The sequence below is a fragment of the Corapipo altera genome, unplaced genomic scaffold, assembly GCF_003945725.1.
Source record: "Corapipo altera isolate COAL_440 unplaced genomic scaffold, ASM394572v1 268, whole genome shotgun sequence".
NCBI lineage: Eukaryota > Metazoa > Chordata > Aves > Passeriformes > Pipridae > Corapipo > Corapipo altera.
The window spans coordinates 5,994,133-6,007,333 of NW_020884901.1; the positions used below are offsets into that span (position 1 = coordinate 5,994,133).

A 13,201-nucleotide genomic window follows, 5' to 3' on the forward strand; every position below is an offset into this window, starting at 1 on the left:
TTCTAAGTGATGAAGTGCTCTGGTGACTGCAGATCCCTTGTCCTTTTTTCACTCAGGCTTGATGTCCTTCTGCCCATTTCTACTTTCTAGGACCTTCTTGCCCAGTGAGTTTCCTCCCTAGTCTCTAGTCAGACACATGCTGCAGTCTGCTCGTTATTTCCAAATCTGAATCAAATTAATCTTTGTTGTGATTGGAGACTAGGAACCAGTCACAAGGCTGCTGCTGAGAACAGAATTGTTTTTGTGCTCTTGGCTCTGGACCTGGCACAAAAACATCACTAATTAGTATCTTGTTTTGCTTCAAAAGCCGTGGGGAGGGGTCTCGAGCAGGGGCAGAGCCAGCCTGTGTATTCCACGGTTTATCCAAGCAGGTCTCTGCTGATGTGCAGCTGTGCAGTGTATTTACTGTGGCCAGATCAGAATGGACTCTTGGGGGAATGGTTACAGGTATATCCCACGCTCCTCTGCCAAGGGTGGAAAATCCCCATGTTTTGGAGTAGTTTTAAGGGGAGGAAAAAAGTCACAAGAAGGCAAGAACTGGGAAATGCAAACCTTGTTATTAACGCTGCTATTTTGGCTGGTATTTTGTGTGTGGAAGAACTGGTTCAGCCTGGAGTGTTCCAACCAAAATGTTCCTCTGGCGATGGCACATGCAACTGGAATTTGGTTTTGCAATGGGAAGTATGTATGGGAATTCTTCAGTTTGTGTTAGGTGTGAGCTGTGGGGATGAAGTATAGTCCACTGGAAAGTTACTGAAGGTTATTTAAGGAGTGAGAAGTCCGTGTTTTCTTCCCATCTGTGTAGCAGCACTGGGACTAAAACTTGCAGCTGTAGCTGTGCAAGTGTCCTGCACAGGGGTTACACTTCAGGTAGCACAGGGCACAGTGCCTGGGGAAGGTGCCCTGATCCCACTCCCTTGTCCATGGAGGACAAACACCCACAGAACAACACGAAGTAAGAGCAGAATGTCCTTGGGGAGTCCCTGCTGCTGGCACGGTGGCTCTGCCACGCGGTGGCAGCTGCGTTCCACGGCTCTTCTGGCTGCTCTGGGCAGCTGAGGGAAACCCACCACTGAGAGATTCCAGGGACTAAATGATTCCTGGAACACTTCAGGACAGGACTGCACAGTTGCCATGGAGGTACTTCATCGTGGCCCCTCCGACTGCCCTTCCAAGAGCTACTCTTGGACCTTCATGGCTGTCACCTGGAGGATGGAATACGCTGGCTTTTGCCCAAGTCCAGGAGAGGAGCAGAACAGATCTGCTTTCTATAAATAAACCTCCAAACTCGCTAACTAAGTGTAGAGCTGGAAGAACACTGAGTGCAATAATGGTAAGTGTAATTCACATTTTTAACTTAAATTTAGAAAGTGTGTTTCTGCTAAGTTAGGCCCAGCTATAACGAGCTGACAGAGACCAAGAGGTGTCACAGAGCTCACAGAGTTTCACCAAAGGGCAGGACATGCTGTCTGCACAGAGCTGCTGCAGAGCAGGATACCAGAGACCCCTCAACACCCTTGGCTCCTCAGGAAAAAAAAAAGAATTCAAAAAAGTAGCACACTGGGATTTTTTACGAGTCAGTGTATTCATGGATGAGTACTGAGCCAAGAACAAGCCTCTTCTTCCCCTTTAGGTCACTTGCAGTTTTATTTCTTGTGTCTCCTGTGCATCAGTCCCCATTACAGGCCACTTCTCATCACACACACCTATTCTGGATATAACCATTTCCTTGCATTGCTTTGGGTAAGCTGTTTTCTCCTGCACATCCCTCATTTACCCTGATCTTGAGTCTTGTGTCTGAAAGCAGGGCTAATGGAAAGAAAACACTCTAAGGCAACAGAGGGAAAATAAAATCCATATAGTAGGTAAGTTATGCTGCCAGTTGCAAGGAACAAATCTGTGCAGTCAAGGGAATACAGCTCTCTAAGACGCCATTTCCTGCTGCTAAACAATTTGGGAATGGGCTTTTATATCCCTTAGCAACCTAATGTTCTCAAAGTCAACAGGAATTTTGGCACAGCTACCTCCCGTTAATGAACTGTTTGTGATGCTTTCAAAAAACTGATACAGCCTGTCACCGGGAAAAAAAGAAAGCCTCTGATTAAAGTCATCTCAAGGAAAGGGTGGAAGTGAACTGCAATTAACCTCTTTCCTTCTGCTGTCCATCAGGGACTGCTGCAGGGATTGCTCATGGATGTCCCCCCTCAGCACCCTCAGCTCTCTGCACCGTGGGCCGTCTGCACATCCAGCTGATGAACAGGACTGTTATCCCGATGTCCCAGTGTTTTCTCTATCTCTGTTTCCACTTTGAGCCGACAGTCCCGAATGGCATCCTGGATACTCCGCAGGTCCCACTGGGTTCTGGGCAGGGCATCGTCCAGCGTGAAAACCCCGTCGCGTGTTCTCCGCACCTGTGTGCACACGGCCGAGGATTTCAGCTCCAGGCCGATCTCGTGAACTACCTTCCGCAGGTACTGCTGGGTCTCATGCAAGCAGTGGATTTCTAGGAGGACAGAGAGATTCCTTCAGAAGCAGCAAAACTTTGACACAAGCTCAGACTTTGTATACCCAGACATCACTCGCAGTTAGGCTGAAAGAACTGGTTTGGCAGAAGGCACTGTTTAAGATACAGCATGGGTGGATTATGATTTTCTGGAATACTGCAGGGTGTCTTATCCCCGCCCAGAGTGAATACTTTAGGAAAACAAACCCATAAATACAAGAGAATAATGTAGAAATTTAGGTATTTCAAAGGCACTTTTTTAATAAGGCAAATAGTTTGTGAGGAGGAGACTAGATGCAGGAAAGCAAATCATGCTTTAAAAAACCCCAACAACCCAGCACTGAAATGCATTGCACTGAATCATTGGGATAAGAAGAATTTTGCCCCTTAGGTATTCACGATGCAAATTTTCTGGCCTCAGACTTAGATCTGGAACTGGCAGGGAAATGAACTGGGTGTGCAGCTGGATGGATCTACCAGAGCAGCGTCAGTACTGTGAAGATTCCAGATATTCCCCTACCAAAAAATCTTTCAACCACTCTGAAGAGTTCATCAAAAGAGGAGATGCATTGGTGACTTTGGAAACTACAAATCCTTCAAATTTTCTGCAGGGATTAGCAGTTACAAGTTGATGAGAAATTCTCACCAAGTTATTTGGCATTAAATCACAATTCAGAAACTGAATTTTACCAACTTAATTTGCCATAACACAGAGTTCCCCAGTACATTCTGGGCCAGTCCTACCTAGCTGGAATTCTGGAAGTGCAAACTGGAGGCATCGGATCGCTGTGATTATCGGGGGGCTTTTATCCATGGGACGAATCAACCCTTTGACAGCCAGCTCATAAGCCTCTTGTGTTTTCATATCAATGTTAGAATACCTGGAAAAACAAAAAAGGGGGCAGAACAGACATTTAGTACTTCTCTCCAGTGGGATTCAAGATATCTCCACCCCCAACAAAGCAGAGCTGCAGTTTTTGTTCTTGAAACTGCCTCTCTGTTGAGTTTTTGCATATATTTTAATACTGTCAGTGGTGTAGCACAGTTTGGGAGGGAGGTACCTGGTCATGTCTGCAAGATATTTTTGTCAGCCCTAATGTAGCAAATTGGTCTAAAAACAGCTGGAGATTTCAGGATACAAGGACACTTAACTGCAACCTCTCACCAGAGCATTCCCAGTAACTCCTCTCTGCCCCTGGCAAGCATTCCAACCTTTAAAGACTTTGATTATGGGAAACAAAACCCTCTCCTTTGTTTTAAAGATCGGCAAATGGCAGTGGGATCAGGTCAGCTCATTTCCCCCTTGGATACCCACATCAGCAGGGCCTTGTGATTTGTCCCTTGAATGACAGCGAGAATCCGTTCCAGCTTCTCCCTTGTGATGTGATCTGCAAATATTAAGGCACAAACAAAGTCTCAATTATCCATCCAGAAACTGGAAAGAGACAGCAGCCTGAAACGTGCCACTGAGGTATTGCTGTCCCTTGGGCAGTCACATCCAAAGGGGCTGATGAGAGGTGGCCTCAGCAGAGCCACTTTCCCCGGCTGCACATGGAGCAGCACAGCACTGGACTGCAAAGGGAAGAGTTACTTTGCTTAATTCATTTCAAGATGTCGATGCTCCAGTTTCTCTTATCGGGTGTTTGAAGAGTTTCATTCGATGAAAGCTTTTAACTGCTATCACCAAGTGTGATTTACAGAGATCTGGGTCTTGACCAACCCAGTAGCAATGACTGTGGCCAGCACTTATACTGGCTTTTATATTTTATATTGTGTTATATTTAGAACAAGTGGACTACAACAATAACAAACAGAAACCATGTAAGGGGCAGCTTTTGTCGTGCAATTCACCTGGTTAAATGCTTTAAAGTTAGTGTGCTGTTTGGTGTTCTGTATTTAAAAAAAAAAAAACACATAAAATCGGTTTCTTACCAAATGTTGTCTTCTCTATTAGCTTCCCTGTGTCTGAGAAATCATCAGTGGCTTTACCAAACAGCCCACCAACAGTGTAAACCTGGAAGAAAGGCAAAGAGCACAGTTTAATCAAATACTCCCAGCAACTGAGTAGCAGTGTTGTGCCATGCAGCTGCGAGGAGTGCAGGCTACGAGTGTTGCACACAAAGGCAGCACCATCCGGGGCTCTGCAGGCCATGAGTGGATGCTCAAGGTAAGGGTAACGTTCTGGACCTTGAAAAGCTCTCAAAAGCATTGGTGGGTTTGAAACTCGAGAGCAGAATCACCATCACAAAGTCCAGGGCACTGGGGCAGGACCAAGGGTATAATCACCCTCCACTGAGGCCATTCAGAGCCAGCACCTACCTTGGTCAGGTGGCAGTTGTACAGGTCAGTGAGCAGCTTGTTCCCATGGCCAATGCCAAGCACTGAAACACAGAAAATGGGGAACCTGTTATTCAGCCACTCATGAAGTTGTTGCACACTCGCACCAGTCCTTCCCCTGGACAGGGCTGTACCTCCCTAGGAGTCATGTCTGAGCAGTGCAATTAGACCCCCAAATGATTGCCTGTCATGAAAATTTTAAGGCTGTAACCAGAGTTCTTGGATTTCTCCAGAACTTTACACCTGGGTACTTGGGCAAACACTCAGCAGTGATACAGCAAAGCCAGTTCAGGTGGTAGAGCAGAGATGGGGGGTTATGAGGCAGTTCAGGAGCTTGGAGTCCCCGAGCAAAGCCCTGTGTGCTGGGGGTGAGGGGTTGCTCCCATCTCCTGGCTTTCCCAGTGGCTTGTGGGGCGTTTCTTCAGTGTTTTAGCACTTATCCTCCAGCTGGGCTGTGAGACCCGAGGGCTGACACTGTGCAGTGGCTGAGCTTCCACCACTTCTTCCCCCTGCAGAAACCCATCACCTCGCAGAACATGGTGCCACTCCAGGATGAGACCCACCGAAGACTCCTGAAGCCTTCACGTCCAGCCGGTGACCCGCTCCGATCTTCAGCCGCCTGAACCGCGGGCCTTGGACTGCAACGGAGACAGCGGGAGGTCAGTTCACGGAGCCCGCCCGGGGCTCCCACCATCCCCACGCTCCCACCACTCCCACCTCCCCCAGCCAAGGCCCTTACCGAGGGGGTGCTCGGCCAGCACCGGCACCCTGGTAGGCACCAGCTCCAGGGCCCCGCCGCCGCTCGGTGCCGGTGTCGGTAGGAAGCGGATCTGCTGCCGCGGGGCGCGTCTCGGCGCCGCGTTCAGCTCTGCAAAGAGATGCGGGGGGGGGGCGGTCAGGGGGCGGCCGGCGACCCCCGGGGATGCGATGGGACGGGTCCCGCCGCCGGCCCCGACGCGCTCACCGCGCAGCAGCCGCGTCTCCACCGCCTCCCGGACGCGGCACCAGGCCACCCCCGGCGGCTTGTACACGGCGAAGAGCCCGGCCGGCCCCGCCATGCCGCGCTCCCGGCCCGCTCCGCCCCGTCCGGGCGCTTCCGGGGCAGCGCCGGGGCCGGGCCGGGATGCGGCGGCTGCTGCTGCGGGCGGCGGGAGCGCTGCGGGCGGGGGTCCCGCTGCTGCGGGCGGGTCCCGGCTCCCCGGGCGAGTGCCTCCCGCCGGACCCACCGCAGCCCCTGCGGCGTTCGGGCCGGTCCTTCACTCGGGTCTGTCCCTCCCCCGGTCCGGTCCCTCACCCGGTGCTCCCCGCAGGCACAGCCCGGCTGAGCCACAGCGATCCGCGGGGCTGGGATGGACACGGCGGGGAGGAGGAGGAGGTGGAGGCGGAGGAAGGGTGGCACCAGCTTTACCCCAGCCACATCCCCACCAGCCCGCTGCAGAAGGCGCTGCTGGCCGCCGGCTCCGCGGTCATGGCGCTCTATGACCCCTACAGACACGGTAAGCCCGGCCAGGGCAGTGCCTGCCAAACACGTCCGGCAGATCCCGCCCTGTGTCTCCTAAAAGCTTCACAGGAGTTTATTTCTCCCTCTGTTGAGTAAGAACTTTAGTTATGGGATAAGCGCAGGGCTGAGAGCTGGCCTGAGGCAGGAGGCTGTGGAAGAGAGGGGGTGAGGAACCCAAACACACCCCAGTGGCCTCCTCATGACCGTCTGTGATGCCACCCAGCCCTGTCTCATTCCTCTATGGTCCCTCAGGTCTCATGCCTGCACCTACCTCCCATCCCCAGGAAGGGTCACGGGGGTGACACCAGGGCAGAGTAAGCCCCTGAGGGTGAAGATCTGTGGTTTGTGGGGTTCCCACTTTGCCACGGGCTTCCTGCTTGCTCCTGGTCAATGAGTTCATTGCCCCATTTCCTCACCTGCCAACCTGAAACAGCTGGGTGTTGCAAAAACCACTCTTGGGTCACTCTCTGGTCTCTCTTTCAGACATGGTGGCAGTCCTTGGGGAGACCACAGGCTGCCTGGCCCTGCCCAACCTGCGAGACAAGATGAAGCACCACCCTGAAGGTTACCGCATCCTCCAGTGCGTCCCTCGCATCCCTCCCGCCCTCACCCTGTGGTTCCTGTGGGGAGGGAGACACAACACCAAGCACATTCCTTGGGCCCTGTGAAGGGAGAGCTTGAAAGCAATCCAGGCATTTTGTTAGCTCTAACCCTCCAGGCTGTTTATTTCACTTTATTTTGAATGATCCCAGGAGCCTTGTGACACGTCTAAGGGCGGGCACTGCTGCCTGTCTGTTCTGCTTCACTGCTGGAACTGGCAGCTGCCAACACCAGGAGATGCAGCAGCAGGCGCAGAGGAGAAATCCATGGATGTGGATGCTAAGCAGCAATAAGAACCCACCACACCCATTGATTTCTTCCCTGTGCCTGCTGCTGCATCTCCTTGCGTTGGAGACTTCATCCCTGTTGGTCTGCCTCCTCCTTAGACACCTCCATATTTTCTTTCCCAGTGCCCAGCAGCATCTCCCCAAGCTGTGAAATGAGCTTTTGTTTCCTTGTTAAGACTCGATCACTTTTGCTTCCATGTCTGCAGGGACTTGTTGAGCACAGCCAGGCTGAGGGCCAGGAGGGATTTCTCTTATTAACCAAGCTCTCACTGTGTATCTGCTTGCCTTCTCCCTGCTCCCTGTCATGTGTCACACCTGCCTCTTTGTGTTGTTTGGGTTGTGCCACACAGGGACTGGGGAAAAGCTGCCTTTTGCCATAGGTTTGTGCAGAGCAGCCTGATCCTGGCTCTGGATGTTGACCCGAAAAAGCATTAAGAGGACAGAATGGGGCTGAGAGCCAGAGGAACTGCCCAGGGAGAGGGGACAGCAAAGGCACTGAGGGCTGGGGAGGGACATCCCCACCTGCTCCTTGCCCCGTCGTGTTGCAGGGATTTTTTGGGGTCCCATTTGTGCACACAAGTCTTTTTTTTTTTTATCCCCCAAGCTTCTGAGGTCCCTTTCACACCAAATACACAAGGAAGTGTCTGCAGCCAGTATGAAGCAGGTGCTAGTCCTGCTTATCTCCATAGCACCTCTGCTCCGGGAGCTGAGAAGCTCCTGGATCCACTGCAGGGCTTTTATCATGGGAAGTGTTTACCCTGTCCATGGAAATAAAAGGGCTTTTGTTTACTTCCAGGGCTGTGAGGCACCTGTTTGCCAACAATCTGGAGAGGAGACCTTTCCATGTATGGCTGCCACGTGGCTGGTGGTGAAAATCTGAGCAGGACTGAAATTAAACCTGTGTTTAGAACAAATTCCCTCCCCTCTTTAGGGCTGTTCCTTTGAAGCTCTGGCTGCTTTGCAGGGACACTAAAGAGCTCTGCTCTGCAGGGCTGGCTGTTGCTGGGGGCTGTGCCTGGCTGGCAGCACGCACAGCAGCAGTGTTTCAGTGCAGAGGACACCGGTGTTTTTCCCACCAGAGGTGCTGCAGGGGCATGAGATGAAAGCCCTTTTATTGCCAAGGCTTCAGGTAGATCCCTTAAGCAATTTGTGTGCCAGCCTCAGCAACAGGAATGCACACAGTGCTGACCCTGCAGAGAGGAGTCAGAATCTGCACAAGGAAAAAGCAGAGGCGTGGGATGGGGGTTCCCAAGGGCTCCTTTTCTCCAGGACCCCCAGCTGTGGGTTTCACTGAGGGTCTCAGTGACCTGTGTTTTGCTTTCAGGGAACGGCCTTGCATCCGTCTCTCCACCCTGGACATGTCCAGGCTGAGGGGGCTGCCGGATGGCTCGCTGGGCCGGGAGTACGTCCGGTTCTTGGAGGACAATGTGAGTGTGGGGTTTCGTGGTGTGCAGATTTCTGTGGCTGATCCCTGTGCTGGGAGCACAGGGTGTCCTTTAGATGGAGATTGGAGCCACAGAGTTGAGTTGGACCTCTTTGGATTTGCAGAAGGTTTCTCCGGACACCCGGATGCCACCCAAGTTTGTTGATGATGAAGAGTTGGCCTATGTGATCCAGAGGTACCGGGAAGTCCACGACCTGATGCACACCCTCCTGGGCATGCCAACCAACATGCTGGGTGAGCAGCACAGGCTCAGGGGGCTGCACTGCCAAACACCACCGATGCTTCTTGGCTGCCTCTCCCAGGAATGGAGGCCTGTCGGACTCCTTGATCCTCAGCCCAGTTTGGTGTGTGGGGAGGTTTGCATCATCACTGTCCTTCATCACTGGCTCTGTGGTGACCAAGAGGCCATGGGATGTCACCTTTTCCCTGCTGGGAGATGCTCTGCCCAAGCCCTGGGCGCAGGCAGCTGCTGGGTGGGTGGTTGCTGCCTGGCAGGGAGGGTGGCACGGAGGGAGGGATGTTTCGCAAGCTCTGTGTGAAGGCAGAAGGGGGCTCCTTGTTGCTCCTTCTCTGCACGTCTCCGTGTCCTTTGCCCTCATTTTGTGTCTGACTCAACAGCAAGTCACAAGTGGAGTCTTACTGGTTCTTGTGGGAACTGGTGTGACAGGTCTCCTACACAGGCTTTGGCTGAGCCCCAGAAGCTTTTGTAAAAGTCCTGTCCTGTGCTGGGAGACCAAGAGAGCCACACAGACCATCAGGCAATGGCACTGCTAAAGATCTGCAGGGACCTGGCCTGCCTGTTCCCCAAGCTCACAGGGTGCTGTCCCTTTCGGGTGGGTGGTTTGTGAGGCCACAACCAGCCTTGGAAAGCATTCCTGAGCAGCCATCCTCAGGAAAGGCAGATGTGCAGCCTGCGTTGCAGGCCCTCAGGGCCCTGTCCGGCCCTTGACCCAGGTGTTCTGCCTGCTCATGGCCTCCCTGCTCCCTCCCAGGTGAGGTTGTGGTGAAGTGGTTCGAAGCCGTCCAGACGGGGCTGCCCATGTGTGTCCTGGGAGCAGCGTTGGGCCCCGTCCGTCTCAGCACACGGTAGGCGCCCGTCTCTGCCCTGGGGATGTGCCAGCTTGGGTGGTGCTTCCCCACGTCCTCTGGGGATGAAGAGGGGACACTGCTGGTTTGCAGGGGGGAGTCAGTCCGGGATCCCTCTTCCCCAGGGAAGCAGTGACAGCGGGAGGCATGGCTTTGCCTGGTCGCTATAGCAGAACCTGATGCCTAAGCTGCATTCAACACCAACCCCCTGTGCCAGGCAGGAGCAATTTCCAGGCCTTGGCATGTGTTGAGGGCCAGCAGGACCCTCACCACACTGACAGCTGTCCCTTGCCCCTGCACATCTGTTTTGTTGGCCCAGCAGTTGCAGAACCTGAGTTCTGGTCTTGGGTTTGGTGCTGACTGTAACCATCCTGGCACACCATCCTCTTCTGTGCCTCAGTTTTCCCTGTGAGTTAAGCAGAGGGGATGCTAGAAAGATAGAGGGATACATGAGACACATGTTTGGCACCTGCCTGCAATGGGAACTTGGAGAAGGAAATCGAAACCAAAGTATGGATATCAAAACTGCCACCACCTGTATTGTTTGTTCCAGAAAGCTACAGGTCCTGGCCACTGAGCTGGTGCCCTGGGCGATCCGGAGCGGGCTCAACGCCAGCTGTGTCCTGAATGTCTACTACGAGCAGCGCTGGGAGCAGCCAGTGGAGTCCCTGCGGGAGGAGATCGGCATCTTCCCTCCCCCGGCCGTTCGAGTGTGAGAGTTTAGGGAGGGCACAGGAGATCCCCATTGTCAGACAACAGCCATTCCCTGCCCCGCTCCGTATCCTCCTGCCTGGGAGTGCAGCGTGGCTCCATGGACCTGAGGGCTGAGTTTTATTCTGCCAAGAGCTGGCACCATCCTGTTGGTGGAGGCCAAGTGGCACCTCCTTTTGCTGATGCCAAAAACTGGACCTTTTTTGCTGTTTGTGATTTTGGTTCAGGGATGTCAAGCCCTGAGTGCCTTTGCCAGCTGAGTCTGGCTGCTCAGGTCCTCTGGCAGCAGCATTCCAGTACGGATGCTCCCAAATGCTGGGATGGAGAGGGAGCACACTGCAGCAAACTGGTGCCTTGGCCTTCTGCAGCTCTGGGCCTGTGCAGGTAAATCCTTCCTCCCACCTTCCCCAGGAAGATCAAGGCTTAAAATCTTGGAGTTGTCCTGGACTGGAGCTAAACTAGTAATTTCCAAAGTAGCGCAGGGGCAGGTTGGGTGTGTGACATCCCATCAGTACAGTGGTGACATCCCATCTTGTACTGGTCTCCTGTTGGATCATATGGGATGTTCTTCACTCATGCCTTGGAGACCAGGCAGTGTGTGATTGTGTGCCCATAGGGCCAGGCAGGGAAATACTTTTGGATATTATCCCCACTGAATTGGCTGTTTGAGAGCCAATCCCAGTCTGCTGTGTCTCTCTGTAGTCCCTTCCAATCAAAAATTATGAAATCCACATGATTGTGCTGGGTTTTCAATAGGAATCATCCCCTCCTTGGGCAACAGTACGACACAATTAGGAGTAAGGGGTTGGCTCCAGAGAGCTCAGAAATGGCAGCTGCTCGTGCTGTGTCTGGGAGCTGATTGCTGTCTGAGTTAATTAACAGGGCTCCAGACTGCCAGCAGCCAGGGAGCAGAGTTGCTGGATGTGAGGGCAGAGAACCGCCAGGCCAGGTGCTCTTTGCGTGTGTGTGTTTGCTGTTGAAATTCTTTCTTGCTTAATAAAATCCATGGTGGAGCCTGTGGTTCGTTACCCCTCTCCTGTCCCTTCTCCCCTCCTGAGGGGGAGATCTGATGTGAAAGCTCACCCTTTTTTTGGCTCCAGCAGGTTCTGCTGTTCTCTGTGGTGGTAGATGATGTCAGGGCACGTGCATGGCCACATATCCCTGGGGATCAAGGCACAAAATGGACTGTGGAACTGCGTCTTTCCAGCTGGGATTTGGGGATGCTGGGCTGTTAATTGGCTCCTCGTGATGATCGTTACAGAAGGGCCCAGACAGGGGAGGATCTGGAGTACAGAGCAGGAGGAGGCTGAGGGCTTCCTAAAGTGATCCTGGTTCCTTAGGGGGAAGGGGTTTCTCTTTTGGTGGCAAATGGGAGACATGGGATTGCCCTGCTGTCAGCTTCACTGGCCCTGTCCCAGTCTCGTGTGGGATGCTGGAGCAGGGGCTGACAGGGTGACCAGGAGTTGCTCCATACCAGGAGACTGAGGAGGGGGAAAACTCTTGGTTTTCTATGTTTAAGAGCAGATCTGGGAACAGAGGGACTGGCTTCCTTCCTATATCCCCAGACTCCCTGTTTTTGACTTCTTCCTCTATCATCCCACCAGCCAGACTTTGAGGTTTTGTCTAAAGCCTCCCTTTGGTCCCCAGAGTTATTTCAAGCAGATGCTAAAGGACAGCATATAAATACAATCTTCAGCTGCTGGCAAAATGCACAGCGTGGGGGTTGTCCTAGTGCAGTGGTCGAGATGAAAGAAACATTTGCCTCTAAAATGACCCAGAAATGTGCTTTTCTGCATTGGAAACGTGTCAGAGCCTTGAGGTGGATAAACCAAAGGGCAGCAAAGCTTTGCTTCCAGAAGCTGTGAGCAGCAGTCGAGAAAACCGTGGGAAGCGATGGCCGCGAGGGAGGGTTTTGCTGCATTTTGGGTTATTTAGAGCGGCCGTGCAGAGCTCAGGCTGCCAGTGATGGTGGTGCCGCCTTCGCGCAGCCACGTGTGGCTCGGTGGGCTGGTGCCAGCGCTACAGAAATGGCTCGTCATGTAATTTTAAACGGCATCTGCTGAGCCTGGATCATGTAACGGCCTCCGCCGCTCCTGATCCTGCAGCCGCCTCTTGTGGAGCCTGCGGGAAGGAAGGCGGCGGGGAGGGGGGGGCGGTGGTGTGATTTTGGGAGGGCAGACACCAGCCACGTGAAAATGCTTTTTTTGGAGGGGACATCTTCGCTGTGGGCAAGTGGCAGCTCCACCATGGCTGTGCGGTGACGCGATAAGAATAACTCCTTCCAGAAAACCTGGGAGCGATGCCTGGTTATTGGTCCCTTGGCAGGGCTGCGCCCAAGGCTCCCATTCGCGGGTGGGTCCGGCTCCGGTGCCAAAACGGGGCTCCCCATCCACGGTGTCCCCAGGGCGGGCGGACCCTGCGGGGCGGCAGCGCCCGGGGGCATTCGCGGGGTCCCCCCGGCGCGTTCCAGCCGCGGAGCCCCGGGAGCGATCGCCGCGCCCCGGCGGCAAAATGCGACTCTGGTGGGACTCGAACCCACAACCTTTGAATGACTCCCGTCACACAGCGCTAGAAGTCCAATGCGCTATCCATTGCGCCACAGAGCCCTTGCTCAGCCGCGCCGCCCTCACCGCCTCTTCCCGCCGGCGCCGCGCCCGCCCCGCCCGCGCCGCCGCTCCCCGGGACCGCGCCCGTCTCCGCGGGGCCGGGCCGGTGCACCGGGCGGGACTACA

General features: G+C 53.8%; 2 protein-coding genes and 1 non-coding gene across 3 annotated transcripts; 1 reads left to right on the forward strand and 2 right to left on the reverse strand.

The window, feature by feature from the left end:
• Positions 1-1,574: 1,574 nt before the first annotated feature.
• TRUB2 (TruB pseudouridine synthase family member 2) lies at positions 1,575-5,919 on the reverse strand. Its single transcript, XM_027649849.1, has 8 exons — positions 5,805-5,919; positions 5,580-5,708; positions 5,404-5,478; positions 4,823-4,884; positions 4,436-4,517; positions 3,819-3,891; positions 3,248-3,384; positions 1,575-2,503 (listed from the first exon to the last, which is right to left on the reverse strand). Exons 1-8 carry the CDS (start codon positions 5,896-5,898, stop codon positions 2,214-2,216), a joined length of 942 nt encoding a protein of 313 aa, XP_027505650.1. The 5' UTR covers positions 5,899-5,919; the 3' UTR covers positions 1,575-2,213.
• Positions 5,920-5,963: 44 nt separating this feature from the next.
• COQ4 (coenzyme Q4) lies at positions 5,964-11,489 on the forward strand. The gene is made up of 6 exons (XM_027650300.1): positions 5,964-6,336; positions 6,825-6,921; positions 8,553-8,655; positions 8,777-8,906; positions 9,665-9,758; positions 10,312-11,489. Exons 1-6 carry the CDS (start codon positions 5,964-5,966, stop codon positions 10,472-10,474), a joined length of 960 nt encoding a protein of 319 aa, XP_027506101.1. The 3' UTR covers positions 10,475-11,489.
• Positions 11,490-12,983: 1,494 nt separating this feature from the next.
• Positions 12,984-13,075, reverse strand: TRNAR-UCU. The gene is given in 2 exon segments: positions 12,984-13,019; positions 13,039-13,075. It is a non-coding gene; the product is annotated as a tRNA-Arg (tRNA).
• Between the last annotated feature and the right edge of the window lie 126 nt (positions 13,076-13,201).